Here is a 27,372-nt window from a genome sequence, read left to right as displayed (position 1 = left end):
TCCCTACCCTACCCTGGGTCATGCCCTGAGAAAGAATTTGAATTAAATGGTTAAGATTTCCCTTGAAGTTTCTTTCTGTGGGGGGTAAAGTAGGGTTGTGTCATAGGAGTATATTAGTGTTTGAGTATGCCTTAAAGCTACCGAAGGAGGGGGGGAAGAAAAAAAGAAGAGGGCTTATAGGTCATGATAAAATTTGTAAATTATCTACACTGTTGATACTCAAGGATTACTTTAGTAGGTTAAATCCATTGCTAACTCCCCTAAATTTTGTGTCTAGCCTAGACCCCTGTGTTAGTTAGATTCAGTTATCAACTTGTCCAGGTGAACGTACCTAGTCTTGTTGCTGCGGACATAAGTCAACAGTACGTGAACCTCATCTGTTGCCAATTACATCTGCAGTTGACTAGGAGGCATGTCTGCTGCAATGAGTGACATTTGACTTAATTGGCTGGTGCTTAAATGAGAGAGCTCAATGTAGCACAGCCTAAGCAGCTTGGCATTCCTCATCTCAGCACTAGCAGCTCAGCCCAGGCTTTTGGAGATGCAGAAAGAAGTCACCCCGGGGAAAGTTGTTGGAACCCAGGGGCCTGGAGAGAAGACCAGCAGAGACCATCTTGTGCCTTCCACATAAGAAAGAACCTCAGTGGAAAGTTAGTTGCCTTTCCCCTGAAGAACCAACAAAATAAATCCCCTTTAATTAAAAGCCAATTCGTCTCTGGTGTGTTGCATTCCGGCACCTAGCAAACTAGAACAACCCCTCTCCCAAGTTCTAGACTCAAGGTTTCTATCTACTAATCATCAAGTGATGTTACATGTCCCCAAAAACCACGTCTGAAACAGAACTCTCCCTCCTCACTGATTTGTTTCCTTATCTCGATGAAAGACATAATCATCGACTACGAAGGACAGTGTCAGCTCCTTCCCTCCCTTTTAATCTGCACATTTCAGTCATAGTCAAATGCGAGCAATTTTACAATCTAATTAGGTCTTGAATCTGAACTTTTTGCCCCATCCACTTCGTCTCACTAGCTCTCTTTTAATGCAATTAAAAAGGATAAATGTAAGCTAAAAGCAAAAATTCCATATACTGTTTCCAAAATAGAGCTTATGTTAAACCTGAATTTTTAAAACAGTTTTTAAGGTAAGAGAAGTAATTTTCTCTGATCCCTTCAGACAAAAGGATACTTCATTTTTCTTAAGGTTCAATCGTTCACGTTTCTTTTGTATTCTGACAGGATCCTCCACAGTACCTGTTACCTAATAGCCAGAGTCATCTATTCAATATTTTAAAAAGGTAAAATGTGGAGACATTACCTCCTAACTTGCTAGATGATATTTACACACAGGCTCTAGTTTATGGAGTTATTTGAAAGTTTTATATATTGCTGTGTGTTTTCAAAGAACACATGCTTATGTACTACATATTTAACAAGTGCAGAGCATTGAATTTTAATGATGCTAGAATATCATTCTAGCAAGGCCCCAACTCTCTCCGATTCTGAAATAATTTTAGTTACTCAGTTTTAAAAATATCATGCAGGAGCCGCTGCTCTTCCTCTTCCCATAAGCAGCCCGGGTGATCTCTGAAAATGATTCACGATCCACCTGACCCAGAAAATCATGCAAATCAAGAGGTTCAATCTTTGTGTTCACATCAAGAACACCCGAGAAACCACCCCGGCCATCAAGGGTATGCATATTTGAAAAGCTAACAAGTCTCTGAAAGATGTCACTTTACAGAAGCCACGTGTTCCATTCCATTGTTACAATGGTGATGTTGGCAGGTGAGCCCAGGTCAAACAGTGGGGTTGGATACAGGGTTGATGGCCCAAAGAGAGTGAAATTTTGTTGCACGTGCTAAAAAATGAAGAGAGTAATGCTGAACTTCAGAGTTTAGATGCAGATTCTCTGGTCACTGAGCACATCCAGGTGGACAAAGCCCCTGAGATGCTCTGCAAGACTCACAGAGGTCATGGTCGGATTAACCCATCCATGAGATCCCTTTGCCACTCTGAGATGGTCCTTACAAAAGAAGAGCAAATTGTTCCTAAACCAGAAGAGGAGGTTGCACAGAAGAAAAAGATACACCATAAGAAACTGAAGAAACAAGAACTTAGGGCTCAGGAATAAATTCATCATAAAATAAATGCCAATTAAATCTCCTCCAGAATGTTGATTTTATTAGTTAAATATGTTAAATATTTTTTACCCTGTCATTATCTTCGTTCAGAAGCATGCTGTTTTCAATCTCAAAATACATCATAGAGGAGTCATTTTGAATAAGAACTTTTTCTTCATTCTTAGTCATGGTAACTCACGTAGAATCATCCTTTGATAAGGAAAATCAAAATGTACATGGAATAGCCACAATGAAAAGTAGAAAAATCCAGCAGTTTCTGTGCAGGGTCTGTGTACGTACTCAAACTAGTATACTGTGACATGTTGAATAATATACTCAGGCTTTTTTAAAACCCTTTAGAATAGGATAGATGTTTTCAAATGCTTCATAGATCTCAGAACGTTCTTTGGCACCTATAAAAGAAACCACATTTATATAACCTTTAATATAAAAATACCAAAAGAGATTTCACACTGAAATTTCATTGTTTCATCTCTAATTACTTTATATGATGACATCTCTTCAGTTGTTCCAGAGAAGTCACAGTGGTATTTATTCTGGGTAAAAACAATTTCAGTGACTACAGCAACATTCCCACAAAACACGCACCCTAGAACTGAGTTTGCCAATACTTCTGCTACATGGGGATATCGGTCTGTAGTACACACTGCTCAGTATGAAATGCAGAGTGTTGTCTCTAAGTGTGGACATGAACTTGACCCAAGAGTAAACTTCATCAGTGCCTCTTGGTACTTACTGCCAGTGAAGGAGACTTCCCTTAATCCATGAATCTATAGTTAACGTATTGATTCCCTAATTTTAACCAACGGGCTGAGATAAATTGGAGCTATTCTACTCGAGTTTTACATTTCAGTGTACGGGAAGGGATTCGAGGGAAAGATTGTACCGCTGTCATCCCTTGGTAATTTTAGAGTCTTTATAACGTAACTGCTCTAGAAGCTATGAATTAACACAGTCCCACCCTTGAGAAATGTTCAGTCTCTACTCCTCACTCACTGCCACCAACTACCATTATCTTCTCTTTTGAAATTATGCAGCCACATTGTACTAAAGATTAAGGATTACTAGTATTGCTTATGTTTATATAGAACTATCAGCTGATGAAGAAACTAATCATTATGGGCAGGAGGCAAAGAGGGTGGTGTAAAAGTTGGAAAAGACAATGAATGAGAAGAAAGTAGAAATTGTTTGCATGAAGAGAAACGAAAAACAGCTTAAGTTGATAAAGACTTCCTTGAGAGCTAGAAGATTGGAAAGGAGTAACACTTCCATAAATTACGCAGCAGAAATAACCTCTGAGAAGTAGTTATCTAAAAAGAAGGAATTACCTAAAGAAGAATCCACAGATTTGAGACGCAGGTAGAAGTCAGGATTCGAAATCGAACATGAAGTTCATATAAGCTTTTTTTTTTTTTTCTTGAGACGTAAGGGCAAAAAGTTACTTATTCATTGCCAAGCAGTTTACTATCTGTAGGTCTCTACACCCAAGGATGTCAGGCAAGGAGAGTAAGTTCCTGACATGGGAACTGTGAAACCATGGGACTGTGAAACCCAGGGAAACTGCCTTTGGGGCAAGGGGGGAAAAAACCTTTAAATCTCACCAGATTTTAGCTACAGCCCTGAAATTTTAGATTCTAAAGAGATTGGTTTTATAGAAAACAAACAGTGAGCTGGCAAAGTAGAAAATAAAGCACAATTGTTTAAAAACAAAAACAAACACGCACACAAGACAAAACAAAAAAACCTCCCTGCCTTTGATTTTACGGACTTTTGGCTTCTGGGTATATTTATATGGAGGCGAATTCATGTTAGGAGACGGTGAAGCATAATTCATGTGACAAACAGTCACACACACACTGCTCACATCCCACCCCAGTCCACCCACACACACAAACAGCAGAAACCGAAGTTCTCCCTTTTTACATGTCATTAAGGAACAGAGTATCCAGGTCTGGTATTTTGTGTAACTGTACATTTCACTTGTTACATAACACCTTTATATATTCAAACAAATAAACCCAAAAGTATTTCATTCATGTACAAAGAGAGTAAAGCATTCTGGCATTCTCCATGGGGAGCAGAAAATACTCATTACCCAAGGACTGGACACTGAAGGTGATCATTATTTTCTATAATAGAAAAACTACTATAGACACAAAAGGACCTTAAGAGAATTATCTAGTACAATTTTCTCTTTTTATGGGTGGGAAACTGAAGCCGAAGAAATTGAAGTTCCCCCAAATCACAAAGTAGCAGCTCTGGGAGAAGAGCTGATGAACCCAGGATTTTTTTTTCTCCCACCGAATAAACATTATCAGAATTTGCTACCAGGTGTTAAAATGACTTTCTTTGTTCAATGTAGTCAAACGTTTCCTCACTAAATTGCTTGCATCCAAACTTCATAACTTAAAATTCACCAGTCGATAATCAAAAATTCCAGTTTGTAGCTCCAGACTCTAATTAGGTGGCCCTTGCTTTTTTGGGGGGTGGGGGTGGGGGGGGTACATGGGCCAGGAATCGAACCCAGGTGTCTGGCATGGAAGGTGAGCATTCTACCACTGAACCACCCGTGCACCTGACCCTTCCCTTTTAAGCAAAAGTTATAGTCATTTCTTTAGACTGTAATAACTACTGCTTTGGAGGATACTAGTCATTACTACCCTTGGCGATTGAGGTGAAAGTTCTTGTGGCCAGGTACACTGAAGAAAATGCCACTTTGAGATCACAGCATTGAGATCATACCACTAAATAGCCTTGGGATCAGGAAAACTGTTTAACCTGAGTTTCAGTTTCCTTATGCATAAAATAAGGAAAATAACCTTCTCATGGAGTTACTATATGGGTTAATATGTTTATAGGGAGTCCTCTGTAAACCACGACATTGTACCAAATCTAAGCCATTTTTATTGCCCAAGAAGAAAGTATTTCAGAATTAGGGATGTTGGAATGACTTACCATTGGGTTCTGTAACAGCCAGTACTATGTAATTTGTTCATGTCTGGCTCCTTCTCCAGGCTGGAATCCTGTCAGGCATGGCGTGTATTCTATGTGCCCTTACAGTCTCAGCACCTAACCAGGAGGTGTACCTGGTTTGCACTCCAAACTTTATAAATTCATCATCTGTTGATAAGGTTTGTAAGCTCACCCCTATGCCTTTGCCAGCCCAAATATCAATTTCCAATACTACTTGGATTTTCCAGTTTTATTCTTATATCATGTCATACTGCGCTTATTATTTTCCCAGGTGAAGCCACGTTTGTCAGCATATAAGTCAAATTTTACACACTGAAAAAAAGCATTAAACCTCAACTTACACATTTTACTAACTCGTTATTGGATGATTACTGGGTAAAATCGACAGGAATATTATGTTATCTCCCTGGCCCACTCCCTAATTGGTCTTGCCATTTTTCTGCTGTCTAGCCCCGCTCTCCACAAGAACATGTCCTCGGAGCTATACATTTTCCAGACACAATAACGTAGAGAGTATTGAGAATGGCCCTCATTAACAATGCCCCAGCTTCTTAGACCTTATGCTGGAGGGAAATAAGTCAGTGTGAAGCATTTTACTGAAACCTCTTTAGATTTCATATTCCTATCACCAGAGCAATGCGTCACAGCAGAATTTCAGTCTTTTTCAGGGATCAGCGGAAAAAAAGCAGGGAGAGGTGGGCTTTCACTGAAATAACAGCTAACACTTTATAGCATCCTTACCACGTGCCAGGCACAGTCTTCTACTCCCTCACCACACTTCAGATATAGTTTCTATTTCCACTCCATTTTACATACAAGGAAACTGAGGTGGAGAATTTCAATGAGTCACCTAAAGTCATACAACTAATAAGTCGTTGTAGTAGTTAGGATTCTCTAGAGAAACGGAATCAACAGGGAACACTCGCAAATATAAAATTTATAAAAGTGTCTCACATGAGCATGGGAATGCAGAGTCCAAAATCCACAGGGCACGCTGTGAAGCCGACGACTCCGATGGAGGGTCTGGACGAACTCTACAGGAAAGGTTCACCAGCCGAAGCAGGAATAGAATATGTCTCTTCTGAATCTTCCTTAAAAGGCTTCCCGTGATTAGATTAAGCATCACTCATTAGGGAAGACACTCCCCTTTGGTTGACTACAAATGGAATCAGCTGTGGATGCAGCTGACGTGATCATGATTTAATTCTATGAAATGTCCTCCTAGCAACAGACAGGCCAGCACTTGCCCAACCAGACAAACAGGTACCACCACCTGGCCAAATTGACACATGAACCTGACCATGACAGTCGTAAAGCCTGGATTCAAACTGGACAGTTGACCTCCAGAATCTACCCATCTTAACTACCACACCTTGCTGCCTTTCCCCACTGAAAGTATTTCTCATTCCTCCAGCTGACAAGGAGGAATAAGAAGGCAGCGCACAGGAGACTTCGGGGAAGGTTTAGGTGGCCCCAGACACCTAAAGTGCTGGGGACAGGGCGAATGTGGTGAAAATGCTGGGTCCTGGAGCCAGACTAAATTCCCATCCTGTCTGAGGCATGTACAGCTGTTTGAGACTGCTAATGTTATTTGACCTCTCCCTTATACCCATTTTACTGGTGAGGAAGCAGAAGTTCAAGGGACAAGCTCTTAAAGTTAATTACAACCTCTATAAAAGTCCTGAGCACAGAGCCTGGCACATGAGTTAACAGTATGTTAACTCTGTTATGCCTGATCTTACAAAGGAAAAGTTGTCATATTTGCTGTACGTTGTGTATTAATCCAGCAAAATCTTGCCATACTATTAATTGTACCATAGTTTGAGAGGAAAAAACAAAACATGGTGGTAAATGTCATGCCAACTACAGAAAAGCAGCACTACCCTGGTGTTCTAGTTTGCTAGCTGCTGGAATGCAATATACCAGAAACGGAATGGCTTTTAAAAAGGGGAATTTAATGAGTTGCTAGTTTATAGTTCTAAGGCCAAGAAAATGTCCCAATTAAAACAAGTCTAAAGAAATGTCCAATCAAAGGCATCTAGGGAAAGATACCTTGGTTCAAGAAGGCCGATGAAGTTCAGGGTTTCTCTCTCAAGTGAGAAGGCACATGGCGAACACAGTCAGGGCTTCTCTCTGAGCTGGAAGGGCACATGGCAAACACAGCATCATCTGCTACCTTTCTCTCCTGGCTTCCTATTTCATGAAGCTCCCCAGGAGGCGTTTTCCTTCTTCATCTCCAACAGTCACTGGTTGGTGGACTCTGTTTTGTGGTGCTGCAACATTCTCTGCTCTCTCTGAATCTCTTTCTCCAAAATGTTTCCTCTTTTATAGGACTTCAGAAACTAATCAAGACCCACTCAAATGGGTGGAGACATGTCACCCCCTAATCCAGTTTAACAACCATTCTTGACTAAATCACATCAACCAGGGAGATGATCTCATTGCAGTTTCATATATACAGTATTGAATAGGATTATTTTACCTTTAATAAATGAGATTTATATCAAAACATGGCTTTTCTTAGGGGGCATATATCCTTTCAAACCAGCACACCTGGGAAAAGTGTAAAGCTCAGTTCAGCTTCTACTGTCGGGGACATGACAAAGCAGGACAGCAGTGCCTTTCTGTCCTCAGCTCAACTATAATTAGAACACTCAGAAGTAGCACTGGACATGGTGATGGTAGCTTTGGAGATTAAGGGAAATAAGACAATTTTACATGAACAATTATTTTCAAAGGCTAAAATGACATGTGATACAAAATTTCATATTATCACATATTTGTATTATGTGTATTGACATTCTACAGTTCCCACCTGGAAAGGATCCATTATTTTCTAAAGTAGAATTCAAAGTACGTTTCTAATTTCAATATATTTTCTAGGCAAAAGTTATTCTTGGGATCTTGCTTCTAAAACATCTTTGTACAGTACCTAGGCTTGTCATGTTACACTAGAACCCATGTTTAAGCCATTAGAAGACACCATTTGACTTTTCACAAGCATCCCTAGCTCAAGACTAAAAGGAGATCTCTTTGGTCCCTTTCCTAGGTTTGCACCCCAAATTGGGACCTTGAGTTTTTAATTTAGGTGGAAAGAGTCTAGATCCCTAAAATTAGGGATTAATGAGCATTTGACTCTAAGTTTGGAGCAGAAGTAACCTAAACCATTGTATCGGTTTCCTAGAGCCACTGTAATAAGTTACAACAAACTCGGTGGCTTAAACAGAAATTTATCCTCTCACAGTTTTGAATGCCAGAAGTTCCGAATCAAGATGCTGCCAGGGACATAATCCCTTCAAAGGTTCCAGGGGAGTATGCTTCCTTGCCTCTTCCAGCTTCTGGTGGCTCCTTGACTTACAGCAGCATAACTTCCACTTCTCCTTGTCTTCACATTGCCTTCTCCCCTGTATCTCTGTCTTTTCCTTTTCTCCTTCTTATGAAAATACTCTTTATAAGATTTCTGGCCCACCTGAATCCAGGATGATCTCATTTTAAGATCGTTAAGTTAATTATGTCTCAAAGACCTCTGTTCTAAATAAGGTCACTTTCACAAGTTCCAGTTAGGTTTTGGACATATCCTTTAGGGGGATGCAATTCAGCTCACTACAGTCTGGCCTCTGGCCCCCTAAAATTCATATCCATCCCACCTACAAAATATATTCACTCCATTCCAACATCTCCAAAAGCCTCAACTCATTACAACATCAACTCTAAATCCAAAATCCCAACTAAGTATCAGCTCAAAAATCCCAAATCTCAAAAGTCCAAATTTAGGTATGGGTGAGACTCTAGGTCTGGGGAGAAATTCTTCTGTATCTGTGGACCTATGAAACTAGTAAGCAAGTTCTCTGCTTCCAAATTCAAGGTGGGACAGATACAGGACATTTCATCCAAAAGGGAGAAACTGAAAATAAGAAAGGGGTCACTAGTCCCAAACAAGTTTGAAACCCTGCAGGGCAAATTCTATTTGGTATTAAGGCCCGAGAAAAATCTGTGGCTCATTCCTTCACCCTTTGTACCCACAGAGGTGTTGCCCTCCAGGCCTGCCTCTTTGACTTCTGCCTCTGTGGCTTTGCCCTCAGTCATTCTTCCTTTTTCTTTCACACATTTGCAAACTGTAAACCTATCAGCCTACTTTCTGCCTGTAGAACATTGGGAGTCTGACAACTTTCCTTCAATTCATCTCATCGCTGTCCCTCTCAAGTCCAACTCAGCAGTGCTTCTGCCAATATAATATTCTCAAAAACCTTGTGGGTCTCCTATGTGTATCAAGGAGGAGCCATGGTATCAGACAAAAGGGTTCTCCACAAATCCTTCCTGGCTTCTGCTGAGATGGTTGGTTGGATCCATATGTCACATAACTGATCTCTTCAGCAAAAGATTGTCCAGCCACACCCTTGGTCCTCTCTCTAGAGTACAAATTCTCAGCAATGAATTTCCTAATTTTAGCATCCTTTGTAATCGAGATAGGTCAAGAACCTTCCAAATCATCAAATGTCGATTCCTTTTTGCTTAACAATTCCTTCCTCAGTTAATTTATTTCCTCTTGTATTTTACTATAAATAGTATAGAGAAACCAGGCTGTACTTCAATACTGTACTTGGAAATCTCTGCTAAGTATCCAAGCTCATCACTTACAGGTTCTGCTTTCTATTTAACTGTGGAACATAATTCAGCCAAGTTTTCTGCCCCTTTATAAGAAGAATCACTTCTCCAGTTTCCAATAAATATGTTCCTCATTTCCTTCAACTCCTTACCAGAATCACCTTTAACATCTCTATTTATACCAACCATCTTCTCAAGGCAACCTAGGATTTTTCTATCATGTACCTCAAAATTCTTCAAGCTCTACCAATTACCCAATTCCAAGTCATTTCCATATTTTTAGGTATGTTGCAGCTGCACCCTATTGCACAGTACCAAAATTTGTATTAATTTCCTAGGGCTACTGTAACAAATTACAACAAACTTGGTGGCTTAAAATAACAGAAATTTATCAACTCAAAGTTCTGGAGACCAGAAGTCCCAAATCATGGTGTTGGCAGGAGCATACTTCCTCTGAAAGCTCTGGAGAAGAATCCTCCTTTCCCTCTTCCAGCTTCTGGTGGGTCCTGGCATTCCTTGGCTTGTAGCAGCATGACTCCTTTCGCTGCCTCTATCTTCACCTGGACTTCTTCCCTCAATCTCCTTGGGTGTCTTCTTTTCTCTTTCTCCTACGGACACTGTCATTGGATTTCGGGTCCATTCTAATCTAGGATGATCCCATCTTAAGATTCTTACCTTAATCACATCATCAAAGACCCTTTTTCCAACTAAGGTCACATTCACAGGTAATAGGGTTAGGACTTGGATTTATTCCTTGGAGGAACACAATTCAACCCCCACTATAACCTATCTCGTTCGAAAACAAGTAGTTTAAGACAAAACAGCATAAGTAGGTAAAAACTCCAGTAGATGATAATTACACAAAATTTCACCAGTAAGACAAGGATTGGTTTTCACTTCATAATACAGGCAACAGTTTGGGGTTCAGGTAATACATTTCATTCCCCTCTTCACAAAATTGATGATCCACATCTCACAAGAGTAAAGCAATTTAACTTTGCCTACTCTTGCTTAACACGTTAAATTTTAAAGGAGGTTTATTGTTATGGCCTTCACTATTGCATGATAATGACGATCTTTTACTTTTTTATTTGAAAATGTTAGCAGAAGTGTACATAAGAGCTTTTAAAACAAGTTTGGGGAAATGGGAAAGCGTATCTGAATCAGGATATTTAAAGAAACTTATTTTTATGTACTTATTTAGTAACTTGGCTTGTACTTAGAAATTTGTACTTTTAATGTGACTGATTTGCAATGATACATAGTTCATAGCATACGTATGAAAGTTTCCTGCCAAAGGTCTTAAAAAGTTTGTTCCCTTAAGTCACCTGTATATTTGCCTCCATTATCATAACATTCAATTTGCTTGGGAGGCTTTTTCCTCTTCCTTATGGGCATACAGAGATAAACTTTGTCAGTCACTAAACTTTGTCAGTCACTATGGGTTTTATTTTTGTATTTTATTTATTTATTTTTGGAAATTTTATCTATTTTTTATCATCACATAGTTGTACATTCATCACCATGATCATTTCTTAGAACATTTGGATCAATTCAGAAAAAGAAATCAAAAGAAAATAGAAAAAAATTCATACATACCATGCCCCTTACTCCTCCCTTTCATTGATCACTAGCATTTCAATCTACTAAATTTATTTTGATATTTGTTCCCCCTATTATTTATTTATTTTTAATCCATATGTTTTACTCATCTATCCATAAGGTAGATAAAAGGAGCATCAGAGACAAGGTTTTCACAGTCACACAGTCACATTGCAAAAGCTATATCATTATACATTCATCTTCAAGAAACATGGCTTCTGGAGCACAGCTCTACATTTTCAGGCCGTTCCCTCCAGCCTCTCTGTTAGGCCTTAACTAAAAAGGCGATATCTATGACTATGGGTTTTAATTATTCTAAATTGGTGGCATCTGAGGAATTGTAGTCTTGCTATAGTCAAAAAATTTCTTCAGTTTCAAATAGGTTTTCCTGGCTTTGAAGACACCTTAGTTATTTCTTAGAGAAAAGAAAATAAAGCTTTCTACTGAGAATTATAAAAGAAGACTTAAAAATTCTTTTATTTTTTCTTCTGCCTTGGACAGACTAAATGATAACTTTATCAGTTTTTCTTAAATTAATTCAAGAAACACAAAAATACTGTTTTTCTTGGCTAGGGCAAGATTTCATAATTTTGAAGTTTATTTGGAAGAATAAATATTCCAGTTGAGCTAAGAACTATAAAAAGAGAGCAATGAGGGGAAACTGACCCAATCAGATATGGAAGCCACTAGAATGAAAGCTACAACATGGCCTCTCTAAGCCAACTCAGCAGGTGAATTCACTGCCCTCCTCCCTAAGTGGAACATGGCTCCCAGGGGTGTAAATCTCCCTTGGAACATGGGACAGAAGTCCTGGGATGAGCCAGGACCTGGCATCATGGGATTGAGAAAGACTTCTTGACCAAAGGGGGAAAGAGAGAAATGAGACAAAATAAAATTTCAGTGACTGAGAGATCTCAAACAGTTGAGAGGTTATCCTGGAGGTTATTCTTATGCATTATACAGATATCCCTTTTTAGTTTATGGTATGTTGGAGTGGCTGGAGGAAAGTACATGAAACTGTTGAGCTGTGTTCCAGTAACCTTGATCCTAGAAGGTAATTGTATAAAGATATAACTTTAATATGTGACTGTGTAATTGTGAAAAACATCTGCCTGATGCTCCTTTTATCCAGAGTATGGACAGATGAGTAAAAAAAGAAAAATGGTTTAAAAAGTAAATATTACAAAAAAAGAAAACTACAGACCAATCTCTCTAATGAATATAGATGCAAAAATCCTCAATAAAATTCTAGAAAAAAAAAAAGTAAATAAATAGGGCAGGCCATGGTGGCTCAGCAGGCAGAGTTTCTGCCTGCCATGCCGGAGACCCGGGTTCAATTCCCGGTGCCTGCCCATGCAAAAATAAAAATAAAAAATAAAAACAAGAATAAAAAAGTAAATAAATAATATGGGGGATAAGGGTAAAATAAATGGGATAGACTGAAATACTAGTGGTCAATGAGAAGGTGGGGTAAGGGGTATGGGATGTATGAGCTGTTGTTTTTTTCTTTGTATTTATCTGGAGTGATGCAAATGTTCTAAAAATGATCATGGTGTTGAAAACCATCTTATGATATTGTGAGCCATTGATTGTATACCATGTATGGACTATATGTGTGAAGATTTATCAATAAAAATATTTTTAAAAAAGAATTAAAACTATAATAATTAATATGGTATAATTCTGGAATGAAGGCAGAACCTGGGAAGAGACAATATAAGAATAAAGGTCAAAAGGATTCATCACAAATTAATGAGAGAAAAGATATATAATCTTGTGTTGGCTGGCTGGCTATCTGGAGGCAGGGCTAGGAAATCCATTTTGCTCATGGTATATAAACTTGGCATTCATTTCAGTAGAGAGGAGTAAAATGTATAACAAGGCAGACAAAACCAGACAAAAATAAATGGCAAACTTTAGTATAATGGCATAGAAAAGAGTCAACTATTTACCTCAGGCATAAAACAAACAAACAACAACAACAAAAAAACTCTATGTAAAAGTTGTAAAAATAAAAATCAACAGGAAAAAGTCACAAATATAACAGACTAATTACCTTTCATATTACTGCTGGGAGGCAGGGCAAGATGGCAGCGTAGGGAGGTGTACAATTTAGTTAGTCCCCAAGAGCGGCTGGTAAACAGCCAGGAACTGTCTGGAACAACAGTTTGGGGGACATTGTGACTGGACACACATCGTACACCAGTCTGGAATGGGTGGAAGAGCCGAGATCTCAGCAGGGAACTGTAAGTAAAGCCCCCAAACTGCAGGCTGGTGCACCCCCTTCACTGACATGGCAGCCTGCTGAAAACACTTCCCCATGGGGAAAAATAAGCAGTTCTGTACTAAAAGTAAGAGAAGGTAACAAACTGCAGCTTTAGTTAACAAATTTGGACTGCTGGGTACAAGCTCTGAGCACAGATAAAGCTAGAGAAAGCAGGAGAGTAACCCTGAGGTCTTTCCTTGCAGAGAGGAGGAGAAGGGGCCGATGGAAAAAAAACAAAAAACAAAAAAAGGGTTTTCAGTCAGCCAAGCTCAGAATACTGGAAGATGGCTATGTGAGCCAGGTACCAACTCCAGTTCTTGACTGGCAAGCTTTGGGGGCTGGGGGCTGGCTCTGAAGGAATTCTATTTCCTCTCTCCCTTTTCCTTTTTTCTTTCCTCTAAAAGTGTCCTAAGTAGTACATTAGAGAAAGCCTTAGGCATTTTCAATTGTCAGCACTGACCCAGGCAAGGGTGGAGTTATGATAGATTTGAGAGAAAAAGTAACAAGTGAAGGAGATAATTTCCCAAAGAGCTTATCTTCCCAGAGGAAAGACCCAACTCAAGGGTGGCTCCTTCAGAGAATTCAGACCCCACAGGCTGGGAATCAGAAACAGTTTAAGCTTACCTGTCACCTCTGCCTCTGTCTCAACCATGCCCTTGGCAGGCTGAGAATTAAAGGCTCCACACCACTTTATGCCAGCAAGGAACTGTGGGCTGACAAGCCCCACTTGCTAGGCAGGATAGGAAAAGCACAGAGTCTAATGGCTGCACAGGAAAATCAGACAATCTGCTGGGTCTCGTCCTCAGGGAATGCTGATTACATCCTCCTCCTGAGAGGTGGGCCTGCCTTGTCTGGGAAAAGCTGATTGGGGTCAATCACATCTGAAGAGACCCTTCTCAAAAAAAAAGTTCCATATAGACAGGCAAGAAACAGAGAAACAAGAGCTGAAATATTCTGATCACTTAAACAGAAGCTATGCTAGAGGCCTAGAATAAGTTGAAATGAATGCCAAAGAACAGATAGAGAACAAAGCCAACCAACAAAAAAACTCTAGGTTAAAGAGTGAAAATGACCCTCAGAATAAACTAATCGAGGAAATCAGATGCTTAGACACCACCAAAAAGCTATGAGTCAGACTAGGAAAAATGAAGATATGACCAAAGATAAAGGAACAAACTAACACTAAATGAGATACAGGAGTTGAAACAACTAGTTAAAGAGGTTCCAAACAAGCATGCTAAATCAAATCAATAAATTGAGAGAGGATATGGCAAAAGACACAAAGGATGTAAAGGAGACATTGGGTGACCATAAAGAAGAACTCAAAAGCTTGAAAAAAAAAAAAAAACATGGCAGAACTAATGGGAATGAAAGGCACAATAGAAGAGATTAAAAAACAAAAAACCACAATGGAGACTTAGAGCAGCAGAACTGAAGAGGCAGAAGAAAGGATTAGTGAACTAGAGGACAGACCATCTGGAATCTACACACAAAGGAACAGTCGCGGAAAGGATGGAAAAATATGAGCAAGGTCTCAGGGAACTGAATGACAACATGAAACACATGAACATACATGTAATTGGTGTCCCAGAAGGAGAAGAGAAAGGAAAGGGGGTGGAAAGATAACAGAGGAAATAATCACTGAAAATTTCCCATCTCTTATGAAAGACATAAAATTACAGATCCAAGAAGTGCAGCGTACCCCAAACAGAATAGATCCAAATAGATACACAGTAAGACACTCACTAATCAGACTGTCAAATGTCAAAGACAAAGAGAATTATAAAAGCAGCAAGAGAAAAGCAATCCATCACATACAAGGGAAGCCCAATAAGACTATACATGGATTTCTCAGCAGTAACTATGCAGACAAGAAGGTAGTGGTATGGTATTTTTGATACTGAAAGAGAAAAACTGCCAACCAAGAATTCTATATTTAGCAAAACTGTCCTTCAAAAATGAGGGGAGGTGGTTAAAATATTTTCAGACAGACAGACACAGACAGAAATTGTGAACAGGAGACCTGCTCTTTAAGAAATACTAAAGGCAGATATGAAAAGGCAGGAAAGAGGTCTGGAGAAGAGTATAGAAATGAAGACTTTCAGTAAGGGTGAAAAGAGAAAAAATAAGATATATCAGAGTAAAATCATGACACAAGCAGCAATGTGGATAAACTTTGAGGCTATTATGTTGAGTGAAATTAGCAGAAACAAAAGGACAAATACTGTATGGTCTCAATAATAGGAACTAACATTAATGAGCAAAGTTTGAGAGTTGAGGTTGAGAACACAGGTTATCAGGAGATAGAAAGAGGGCAGAGATTGGGCACTTGATGCTGAAGGAGTACAGAATATTCAACAGGATGACTATAAAGATTCAGAAACGGATAGCACAATACTACTTGATTGTAGCACAATATCGTAGGTACCCTGAACAAAACTGAGTGTGAGTATGGTTGAAGGAGAAAGGCTAGGGGCATGTACAACACCAGATGAAAAGATAAAAAATAAAGACTGGAACTGTATAACTTAGTGACATTTAGAGTGGATAATAATGGTGATTAAATGCACAAACATAAGAATGTTTTTTACACAAGGAAGAACAAATGGATGCCAACAGTGCAAAGTGTTGAAAGCAGGTTGGTATATGGAAAAAATACAATCAATGCAAACCAGGGTCTATAGTTAACAGTAACACTGTAATAAGTTTCCACTAAACATAAGGGCAACATGTCAAAGCTAAATATAAGGATATAAAGGAGGGATATGGGATTCTTGGTGGTGGTGTTTCTCCTTTTTATTTTTTATTCATTTTTTTCCTTCTTCTTTCATGGCAGAAGAAATGGAAATGCCCTCATGTAGATTGAGGTGGTGGATGCATAACTATGTGATTATATTAGTAACCACAGATGTTTTTTACTTAGGATGGAGTGCATGGTATGTAAATTAAACTGCTTAAGAAATAAACAAATACAAGTGCTGTGGAAAATGTGCAGAGGTGCACCTCTTCACTACTGGCAGGGAAGTAGGATGGTGGAGCCCCTCTGGAGGGCAGTTTGGTGGTCCTATGGGAGGCTAAGTATAGTGTTGCCATATGATCCTGCAACACTGTTACTATGTGTACACGTGAAGTGAAGCAGGGACAGAAATTAACATTTGCACACTGGTGTTTATGGTGGCAATATTCACTATTTGCAATGGATGGAGGTGCCTAAGGGTACATCGACTGATGAATGGAAGGATAAACTGTGGTGTATGCATACAATGGAATACTGAACAGCTGCAAAAAGGAAGGAAGTTAATGGGCGTACACATAGGTGAATGAACCTTGAGGACAGTATGTTGAGTGAAATAAGCAGAAGCTAAAAAAACAGCTATGATGATGTCTCACTAATATGGACTAACTATAGTGTGCAAACTCTGAGAATTGAATTCGAGAGCATAAGTTATCAGGGGAAGGCTTATTGTAAAGAGTCCTAGATTCTAAGCTCTTATAGCAGGCACATCTATTCCTAAATTGCAACGGTTATTTCTAAATTCTGAGATGGTGATCCTTTTTGTATAGCCTGGTCTTTTTTTTTTTTTGAAACTTCAGGTTTCTCTTGCAACTCCTGAGACTCAGAGCTAGAGTTCTGCAGCTATGAAAATCAGTATTACCCCCATAAAGCAACTGTTTAAAAAGCTGAGAAAGAGATCAGATTCCCATTAGAGATGTGAATGAAGCCAATGTGGTTAGGACCAAGGTAACCAGAGTACAGAGTAAAGGATGATATTGACTGCATCCTAAAGCTTCAACTTCTACATGAGATGAAAGGAAGAGATGTTTATTTGGTGCAAAATTTATATTTTCTGTGGCAGATATCTAATTTAACTTGTATGGTCAGTTCATTCGAACACCAAAATTACATGGAAACTTAAATAGGGAGTAAGATCTTGCTGGTTTGTACACGTTAATGTGATGCCCTGATATACTACAGAGTAACCTCAGCTGAAGTTAAAGAAGTATTTGCAAAATCCCCTTGAGGGACTGGGGAAAATTTAAATATTAAATTTCCCTTCTAGGGGAAGACCTGATAGTCTCACAATCATTGAAGACTATCAATTTAATAGGCCCAGTCCTTAATCTTGGGGCTTACCTTTAGGAAACTTATTCCTGCCAAGGAGATGCTAAGACTACTTATAATTATGCCTAAGAGTCACCCCCAGAGAACCTCTTTTGTTGCTTGGATGTGATCTCTGCCTTTAAGCCAACTCTGCAGGTAAATTCATTGCTCTCCCCAAGTAGTGGGGTGTAAATCTCCCTGCAACCTGGGACATGACTGCCAGGTATTAGCTTGGTCCTGACGTCTTGGAATTGAGAAAGCCTTCCTGACTAGAAGTGGGAAGAGAAATGAAACAAAATAAAGTTTCAGTGGCTCAGAGATTTCAAACAGAGTTGAGAGGTCATTCTGGAGGTTATTCATATACATTATATAGATCTCCCTTCAGTTTTTGGTATATTGGAATAACTAAAGGGAAATGCCTGAGACTGTTGAGCTGTAATCCAGTAGCCTTAATTCTTGATGACTGTATAACTATATAGCTTTCATAGTGTGACCATGCAATTGTCAAAACCTTGTGACTAACACTCCCTTTAACCAGTATGTGGACAGATACGTTAAAAAATAATGACAAAAAATACATAAATAATAGGGTGGGATGGGGCTATGGGATGCTTTGGGTGTTCTTTTTTATTTTTATTTTTATTGTTTTTTGGAGTAATAAAATGTTTAAAAATCAATGGTCATGATGACTGCACAGCTATATGATACTGTGAACCACCGATTGTATATTTTGGATGATTATATGTGTCAATACAATTGCATTAAAAATTATTGTGAGCATATAAAAATCCTTAGAGAAAAATACTAAAGATCAAGTAGGCAAAAGGAATGAGTTATACAAATGCTATCTACAGAAGATAAAAAGTTATTTAACAGATATATTGCAAAGTGATCGATTTCTATTTCTCTGATTACCAATGCAGTTAAAGCAGTGAGATACAGCCTCCACCTATACAATTAAAGTTCTTTTGTACTGTTTGTTTTGAATGCTGCTAAGAATTTGGTAAAGGACACTTCAAAACTTTGCCATAGGAACGTGTTATATAGGGAAACTCTATTGTAATTAATTTAAAAGACAACTTGGCAGTTTGCACTAAAAACTTTAAAAAGGTCATATCATCAAACAGAAAGTTCCATTTCTGAGAATCGACACTAATAATTCCCCACACATAAAAATTCAAACATTTGGCCATTTATAAGTAGCAAACAAAGAACATTTAAATGCTTAACAATGGCAGATCAAGTAAAGGATGATTCAATAACCAGTTAGAACAGGGGGTCAGAAAATTCAGTCCTGCCAGCCAAATCCAGTTGCTGCCTGTTTTTGTATGGCCTGCAAGCTGAGTAATTTTTATATTTTTAAATCTTCAGGAACAAACAAACAAAATAAAATTAATAGTATATGACACCAGAAAATTATATGAAATTCACATTTGTGTGTTCATGAAGTTGTACTACACAGAGCCACCCCCATTCATTTATGTAATGTCCATAGCTGCTTTCTCACCACAGAGGCAGAGTTCAGTGGTTATGAGTGAGACCACTCATAACCTTTACAGACAGAGTTTCTTGACCCCTATGTTGGAACATTATGCAGCCATTAAAAATACTCTTGAAGAGTCTGTAAGCAATGAGTTAAGCTAAATATGTTATAATAGTTAATAAAAAGGCAGGATGTAAAACTGAATATCAAAATCACAAAAACAAGAAAAGAAAAAAGTTACTGTTTTGGGTTTTGGGAACTATGGGTGATTTTATATATTTTTATATTTTTCATTTTTCCAGGCATTCTATAATAGCAAAACTACCTTTATAGTGTTGAATAAAGCTATTTGAAAGGAAAGACAAAGCACATTCATAGCTACTGAATTTATACAAAAGCCATAGCATATGTTAGAACTTACCTGTAAGTACAACTTTTCCAGATACAAAGATAAGCAACACAATTCGTGGCTTAACCATCCTATAAATAAGGCCAGGAAATAGTTCGGGTTCATAACTGTTAAGATATAAAAAGAACATGTTAAAAATAGCACTATTCAGCTACTGCTCCATAGCATTCAAGACCTAATATATTAAAGCAGTTACAAATAGGTTTTTTTCCTTCAAAGCAATTATGAATAAATAGCTATTTTACTGCAAACCTTTCCCCATCTTGATAAAAAGCAGAGTCTTGAGTGTCCTAAGAAATTTCTTAAGGCAACTAAATATAGAAATTATTTTTCCTCTAAAGGATTTTTCAAGGGCAAACCATCCTAAGCTATCTATGTACAAGAAGTTGAGGTAACTTAGGCCATCAGAATTAGTGTCTTAAGTTTTTTTTTTTTTTTTACATGGGCAGGCATCAGGAATCAAACCCGGGTCCTCTGGCATGGCAGGCGAGCATTCTTGCCTGCTGAGCCACTGTGGCCCACCTGTGTCTTAAGATTTTGTTGGTGACTATGTGACTGTGAAAACCTTGTCCTAATGCTCCTTTGATCTACGGTGTGGACAGATGAGTAACAAATATGGATTAAAAATGAATAAATAATAGGGGGAACAAACGTTAAAATAAATTGGGTAGAGGGAAATACTAGTGGTCAATGAGAGGGAGGGGTGAGCAGTATGGTATGGATGAGTTTTTACTTTTTTCTTTTTATTTCTTTTTCTGGAGTGATGCAAATGTTCTGAGAAATGATCATGGTGATGAATATACAACTATGTGATGGAAAAAAAAAAGAAAAGACACAGTAATACAGCACATATTCTAAATACATCATCTTCTCAACAGGAAGAAACAGATGTTGTTGGTTACCCATTTTCTACCTTTTCAAAAAAAAAAGTCTATCAGTATATACATAAAACATGTTTCTCTGGATTTTCCAAGTGTCCCAATAATGAGCACATTTTAAATGTATTTATAAACTAACATTAAACATTTTTAGCAGATAAATCCTAGATCCTTTTTCTAGACTACTCATTCAAAAACACTATTATTTACCTTTGGATGTGTGCTGTACAAAGAAAGTTATAAAGCTGAGCCACCCCAAGTTTTTAATATTCAGGATTTAGTCCCATAAATAGTAACGCACTCGTATTTTCTACTAAGTATAAGCAGGATTCTCCAGTGGAGCAAAACGTTTAAGGACTGTTTCTCCACACTCCAGCCTAGAGAAAAGAAATTGCTAGAAAGGCTTTTGAGGAGCTTGGACACAAAAGAAGTCAGACAGTTAGAGGAAGAGGCTGATACAAATAAAGTTTACTCTTAAAACAGTGGTTACTAGAGAAGCGATATGAGAAAAAGGAAGAAATCCAAGAAACGGAACACTGTGACCCACATGCATCTTTGCACGCAGAGGGTATATCCATAGGAAGAAAACAAAACAAAGCATTTAATTCTGCAGTGGATAAGGCCCTAACAGCGGCAGGTGTGCAGTCCCTTCTGGCACCAGGCAGATGCATCACAGCGATAAGGCTACACTTCCCAAGTACACGGAGGTCCCTACAGGTCTGTCTCCCCGGATCATTGCTCTGCCTCATGTCAAAAGGCCACTAAGAGTGGGCCACGGTGGCTCAGCAGGCAGAGCTCTCGCCTGCCATGCTGGAGGCCCGGGTCCGATTCCCGGTGCTGCCCATGCAAAAAAACAAAAGGCCACCAAGACATCTGCCCACTAACCACCTCCCAACATTGGGAAGACAACGATACCAGCTGGAATCCTGATAGGCCCCCTTCGGGAACTGTAAGGTCCCAGCCCCAAAAAACTGAGGGCACGGAAGAAAAGTTTGCATTAGTCTTCTAGATGAATCTTAGGACTCTAAGAAGGAAAAGAGTAAACAAGGCAAGCTTTGGGCATGTCGATGGAGGCGACTTTCAGAACCATGGTTTTAACATACCAGTTAAGATGCGCTTTTGATTACAGATTTACTTCATTTATTTCCCAATCCCAAAAGAGGGCAAGGCAGAAAAAAAGGAGAGATTTTGGTTAGGGGTAGAGATCATTTCATGAGGAATGAAACTATCAAACACCTGCCAGTCTCCTGGCAAACCCAACTTTGACTCCTTCTTCAGGTCTTAAATGTCACCTCCCTCAGCAAGCCTTCCTTGACCTCACTCCTCACAGTTACTTTAAGAACTCCATTTTATGGTCCCATAGCACCCTGGGGAGCTTTGCTATGGACTGAATTGTGTCCCCCCAAAAGATATGTTCAAGTCCTAACCCCCAGTCCTGTGAGTGCGATCCTATTTGGAAATAGGATATTAGTTGAGATGGGGCCTGTTCTAGCCTACCAGAATGCAACACACCAGAGATGAACTGGTTTTCAAGAAAAGGGGGTTGACTTAATTAATGCATGGTTTTTCAGAGAAAAGGCAGGCAACTTTCAACTGAGGTTCTTTCTTGCATGGGCAGGCACAGGGCAATCTCTGCTGGCCTTCTCTCCAGGCCTCTGGGTCCCAACAGCTTTCCCCAGGTGATTCCTTTCTGCATCTCCAAAGGCCTGGGTTGAGCTGCAAGTGCTGAGATGAGGTATGCTGAGCTGCTTGGGCTGTGCTACGTTGAGCTCTCTCATTTAAGCATCCAGCCAAATAAATCAAACATCATTCACTGCAGCAGGCATGCCTCCTAGCCGACTGCAGATGTAATCAGTGACAGATGAGCTTCACATGCCATTAGCTCATGTCCACAGCAACAGAACTAGGCACCTTCACCTGGCCAAGTTGACACCTGAACCTAACTCCCACAAGGCCAAAATGGATTAAGGTGGCTCCTAGTCCAATATGACTAGTATCCGAATAAGGAGAGGGCATTTGGACAGACGGACAACTGAAACAGAGAGAGAGAAAACATAGCCATTTGAAAGAGGCAGAGATTAAATTATGCTGCAAGCCAAAGACCACTATGGATTGACAACATGCTGCAACAGAACCCTGCAGACTTCAGGGAGCACGGCCCTGCTAACATCCTGATTTTGGACTTTTAGCCTCTAAAACTGTGAGACAATAAGCCTTTGATGCTTAAATCCACCCAGTTGGTGGATTTTGTTATGGCAGTCCTCAGAGACTAAAACAGGCCTTTACCATCAACATTTCATTACCCTTACTGTATTTCATTATCATTGACTTGTCTGTCTTCCCTTTTGGATAAGTTCCATGAGGGCAAGGGACCACGGCTACATTTGCTTACCATTATCACTCTAGCATCTGCTATACAGCCACCCACATTTTCTTCAATTAAATATTTATTATCAAGATATATTTTTTGAATTAAAAACTGAAGGGAATGGAGAAAGAAAATGTTTGAGGGACACTGTAAAAACAATTATAGTATAGAAAGACAGATGGAGAAGATGTAACACAGGAGGCACCAAATGACCAGATGTCTATATATTGGTTTGCAGAACTTGGGGAATTAAATGAACTTGAGGTTTTAACAGAAGGCAAACTTGCCCTGATAATTATAACTGATGTGTTCATAGCTCCCTACAGTGCTACAGACAATTAAAGAGTGGCCTCATTTTAAAGTTACAAACCTCCTGGGAAAAAGAGGTTTTAAGGCCATGATGTCAAGAATACACACGTTGGAGCTGGAGCCCATAATCTTTGGATAGAGTCCTGATGGAAAGCATGTGGGGGTGGTAAGAGTGAAACTATCAAGTGACAGCAATGCAGATATAAAACAAGCTTCCAGGCCAAATGAAAAGAGATGGATAAGATTATAAAATGGGCCCAGAAGGAAGATACAAGAGTGATGTGTCCATTTTGGGTAGATAAAAGCAGTACACTGATGACTTCTCCTCTTGTCCGACTGGCCTGTTTATCTTTCAGAAGGTAGAGTAGTGACAACAGACATTCCTCCTACAGACTTAAATCAGATAGGAAAAGAAGGCATCGTTGGTAAAAAAGAAACGATGGGAAACAGGAATAGTCCACATCATTTTAGAGCCCAGAATAGCCAGAAAGAAGAATGCTATGTCTCATTAGATATGTGACCGAAGAATTCAGGCAGAACTTTCATATATTCAGAAAACGTTGGTGCAAAGAAAGGCAGGCTGGAGCCCATGAATTGAGAATCCAAAAGAGAAGATGAATCACATGTTGACTTCGAAAAATTAAGGTTTTACTAAAAACGTGCAAATTATCCCAAGACTGAAGAAAGAAAAAGATGCTCAAAGATGAAAAGTGACTTGCACAGAGAACTTCTCATTAAACTCAGATTTTAGAAAAATGGGTGTAAGTGCTTAAATATATATGTTTTTAAATGAATGCGGAAGAGGAAAAATATACAATCAAGAAAAATAAACATGGCAGGAAGACGATCATAAAATCTAAATCTCAGTGTACTAGAATCGTTTAAAAGTCAAGGAAAAACAAAGCAATTCTTAACTTCTGTTCAGATCAAGTCTAGATGGAAAGCTCACCATTATTAGAGAAAACACAGCTATTTGATTCCTATGTACTCTGTTAAGCAGAATGCTTGCTCAATAGCAAAAAGAAGAAAAGTGTTGGAGTGAAAGGACTTAAGTTCAAGCGAGGTCCAGAGAATTGAAGAGCACATTGTAACTCTAAATCAGTTCTGGTGTCTTCAATGAGAAACCTCAAAGCAGCTGGTGAAAGAGGAAGGCGTGTTTGCTGCTGACATAGGAAAAGTTAGGTTTGAAGACGTCAGACCCGCTAGAGATACTCCCATGGAATATGAAAACACTAAAGAAGAAACTGGATAGGGGCTACAGTGACACACAAAGCGCCACCCCCACCCCCCTCCGCAAAAAAAAACACAAAACAGGATGAAAAGTAGGTAGGACAGCTACCATTAACTGTGCTATGGCCATTACCTCATGTTCCCTCACCTGTTCTCCATTCCTTCCAGCTTGCCGCACTCAAATCACACCCATGTGTGCCTCATTTATAAATCTATAGCTCAGTGGTTCTCAAAGTGGGGTCCCCTGACTGGCAGAACTGGCATCCCCAGAGGCAAATTCAAGCACAATCTCTGGTGAGGAAGCCCACCCAGGGACGTGTGTTTTAACAAGCTGCCCAGGTTACTATGCAATTGACATTTGAGAGCCACGGTTTCAAAATATCAGACACATTTAGTAACCTGTGAGAATTCAGGTACAACATCTTAATCCTTTTACCTAGCGTATCCTTTTTTTATTATCTAATAATCCCACATTCTCTGAAATACAATTATTCAGGCAGTATGTAACATAAAATCAATACCCAGGTAAACTCCAAGTAAAGCTAAATGCCAGTCATACCTACTGAACTGCTGATGGGTTAGCACTAAGCCTTCCAGCCGGATGGGGAATCTCACATCACAGCTTCCAACCATGTTCTGGATTTTAAAATCGAGGAATCTGGCAGGGAAGCCGAGCTTCTGCACCACACGAGCATATTTTCTTGCTGCAAGACGGGACTGTTCTTCGCTGGGGGAGGAGCAAATATATTTAAAGCTGCCTTAAGCATTAGGTTCTCCATAGCTACTTGTTCTGTTTTCACACACTTTTATCACACTTTCACCATTTGCTCCATATTTATCTTCCAATGCACTCTAGGAAACTGTAGACTTCACAAGAACAGGGACCTTCCTTCCATATTCTTGTTCCTAGCACCTCATAAGAGGCATGGAACAACTTACAGTTGTTGAACTGAACCATAAACTGAATTTTGTCTTAATTTGTCACCTTTCATATGCAACCTAGTTTTGTTTTTAACTTTTTTTAAATGCTACTAAGTGTGTCACCAGGTGAGTAGCAGGATTACTTGGGCACTTGTGAGAAATGCAAAGTCTCAGGCTCCCCCTCAAATGCTCAGGATCTGGGGGGGGGAGGGGGGGTTGAGCACCGGGCAGCAATCCGCATCTTAACAAGCTTTCCTGGTGAGGTTGAAGCTCCCTGAAGTTTTAGAACGACCCTTTTGGTCTAAAAGGGCTTACCACTTAGTGATGGGAAAAAATGACAAAATAAGGACACACCTATACAGAGAAACCAACATGAGGAGGTGAGATATGGGCCAATGGAGTGGCACAGACAGGGTGTCCAGCCTTGGCTCCTCATCGGACGAATTGTCAAAATAAATAAAAGACATTAAAATACCCCCAAATCTGCCCAATTTTGTCAAGTTTTCCCATGCAGTTGTCATTCGACAAATAGACAACATAAGAAATTCATCTGCTTTCACAACTATCCTTCTAAAATGCTTGCTCTGTTCCAACCCTCAACCCAAGACAGAAGAATGTGGAGTCCTAGATTTGAGGCTTCATTTTTATTGGATACTTTTACATGGGCAGGCACCGGGAATCGAACCCGGGTCCTCGGGCATGGCAGGCAAGCACTCTTACCTGCTGAGCCACCGTGGCCCTTTATTGGATACTTTTCAGCTGTCATTGTCACATTTTCGGTGAGGATGGGGAGAGTGGAAAAATACAATACTAATTTAAAAGTACATTATTAATTTAATTTAGGGAAATTTGGAAGGGCCATCCCTCCCTGCTATTGCCAACACTCATTTCACTATTCTCAAATGGGTATTGCCCGCAAACCACATGGAATGCAGGGCAGAAGTCATCTATGGTGGCTGGTATCAGGATTTAAGATAAAAGAAGTAAGTGGGGACTAGTGACATGAAGTGCTTAGTACACAACATTAAGTAGCAAGGTTTGCCACGCCGGGGCAACATCTGATGGGCAAGTCCTGTGGACTCCTGCTCTCTCATGGGTTGCCCTCATGTTTAACTTGAAAACCACAAGTACCTGGGAAAAGAGCCATATTGAATGTGTTGTTGCCTGGACCCGAGGTAGTGCTTGATTTATCTCACCTATCTCAGTCCTTTGTGACATGATCTAATATGTATAACAAACCAAACTCCATTTATTGGACATCTACCAGGGGCCAGCCATTGCAGTAATAATTTCATAGACATTATCTCCTTTAAGTTTGATTCTCCTCACCCATTTCCAGCTCCTGAAATGTCCCCAGCAAGGCCACATCCCCAAGTGAACAGTGAAATAAACTGTTTCCATTTTGAAAAACTACGTTTCACCTAATTTATTACATATCCCATAGTGTTAATATTTAGGAGTCCAAATTTCAAGAGTAGGCATAGTCCTATAGTTTCTTGGAAAATAAGCTGTAAATATCATGCAGAAGTTCCTATAGAGAGCACTCATAAATTTCTACATACATGTTCCTTGCACAAACATTAGCAGATAGATTAAGAATCATGAAATCTCACCACCAGTGACAACCACTGTTAAATCTGACCCTTTTCCAATGCAAATAAATATAAGTATCTCCGCTATCCAAACTCTTGCTATTCCAATTAAAGAGAACAGGTTTGGATAACTTTTCAGAGATAAGGCCAGTATCTCTTTCACTAATCACATTCATGATCAGAAACTCGAAATCTGCTCCCACATTGGACAGCTCAGATACAAAACACTTCCATCACTTAGAGAAAGCTGTAGATGAATCAGAACATCAACTATCCTTTCCCTAATACAAAGCACAACCTGAAAAAGACCAAAAAAATATATGGGGATCAATATTTCTATAACGTTGTACATTACAACAAATGCAGGAGCCATAAAGAAAGAGTCTGTATCTGGCTATAAACAAAAATTTTTTAAGTTGTGTCTGAAAAAAAAAACCATGAAATACCATAATTGGTAACCTGGGGAAAATATTTACCGTGTAAAATGGTGAAAA

General features: G+C 39.3%; 1 protein-coding gene across 1 annotated transcript in view; it reads right to left on the bottom strand.

The window, feature by feature from the left end:
• Positions 1 to 2,455: 2,455 nt before the first annotated feature.
• The window catches only part of TBPL2 (TATA-box binding protein like 2), a 31,235-nt gene continuing 6,318 nt past the window's right edge, over positions 2,456 to 27,372 (bottom strand). Inside the window, exons 5-7 of the mRNA XM_077122244.1 lie at positions 24,925 to 25,092; positions 19,593 to 19,687; positions 2,456 to 2,532 (exon numbers count right to left, since the gene is read on the bottom strand). Of these exons, the coding sequence (XP_076978359.1) occupies positions 2,456 to 2,532; positions 19,593 to 19,687; positions 24,925 to 25,092 (340 nt within the window). The remainder of the gene's footprint in view (positions 2,533 to 19,592; positions 19,688 to 24,924; positions 25,093 to 27,372) is intronic.

This window comes from Tamandua tetradactyla, chromosome 12 (genome assembly GCF_023851605.1).
Source record: "Tamandua tetradactyla isolate mTamTet1 chromosome 12, mTamTet1.pri, whole genome shotgun sequence".
NCBI lineage: Eukaryota > Metazoa > Chordata > Mammalia > Pilosa > Myrmecophagidae > Tamandua > Tamandua tetradactyla.
The sequence above is the reverse complement of the archived record's forward strand: the minus strand, read 5'-3'. Positions and strand labels throughout refer to the sequence as shown.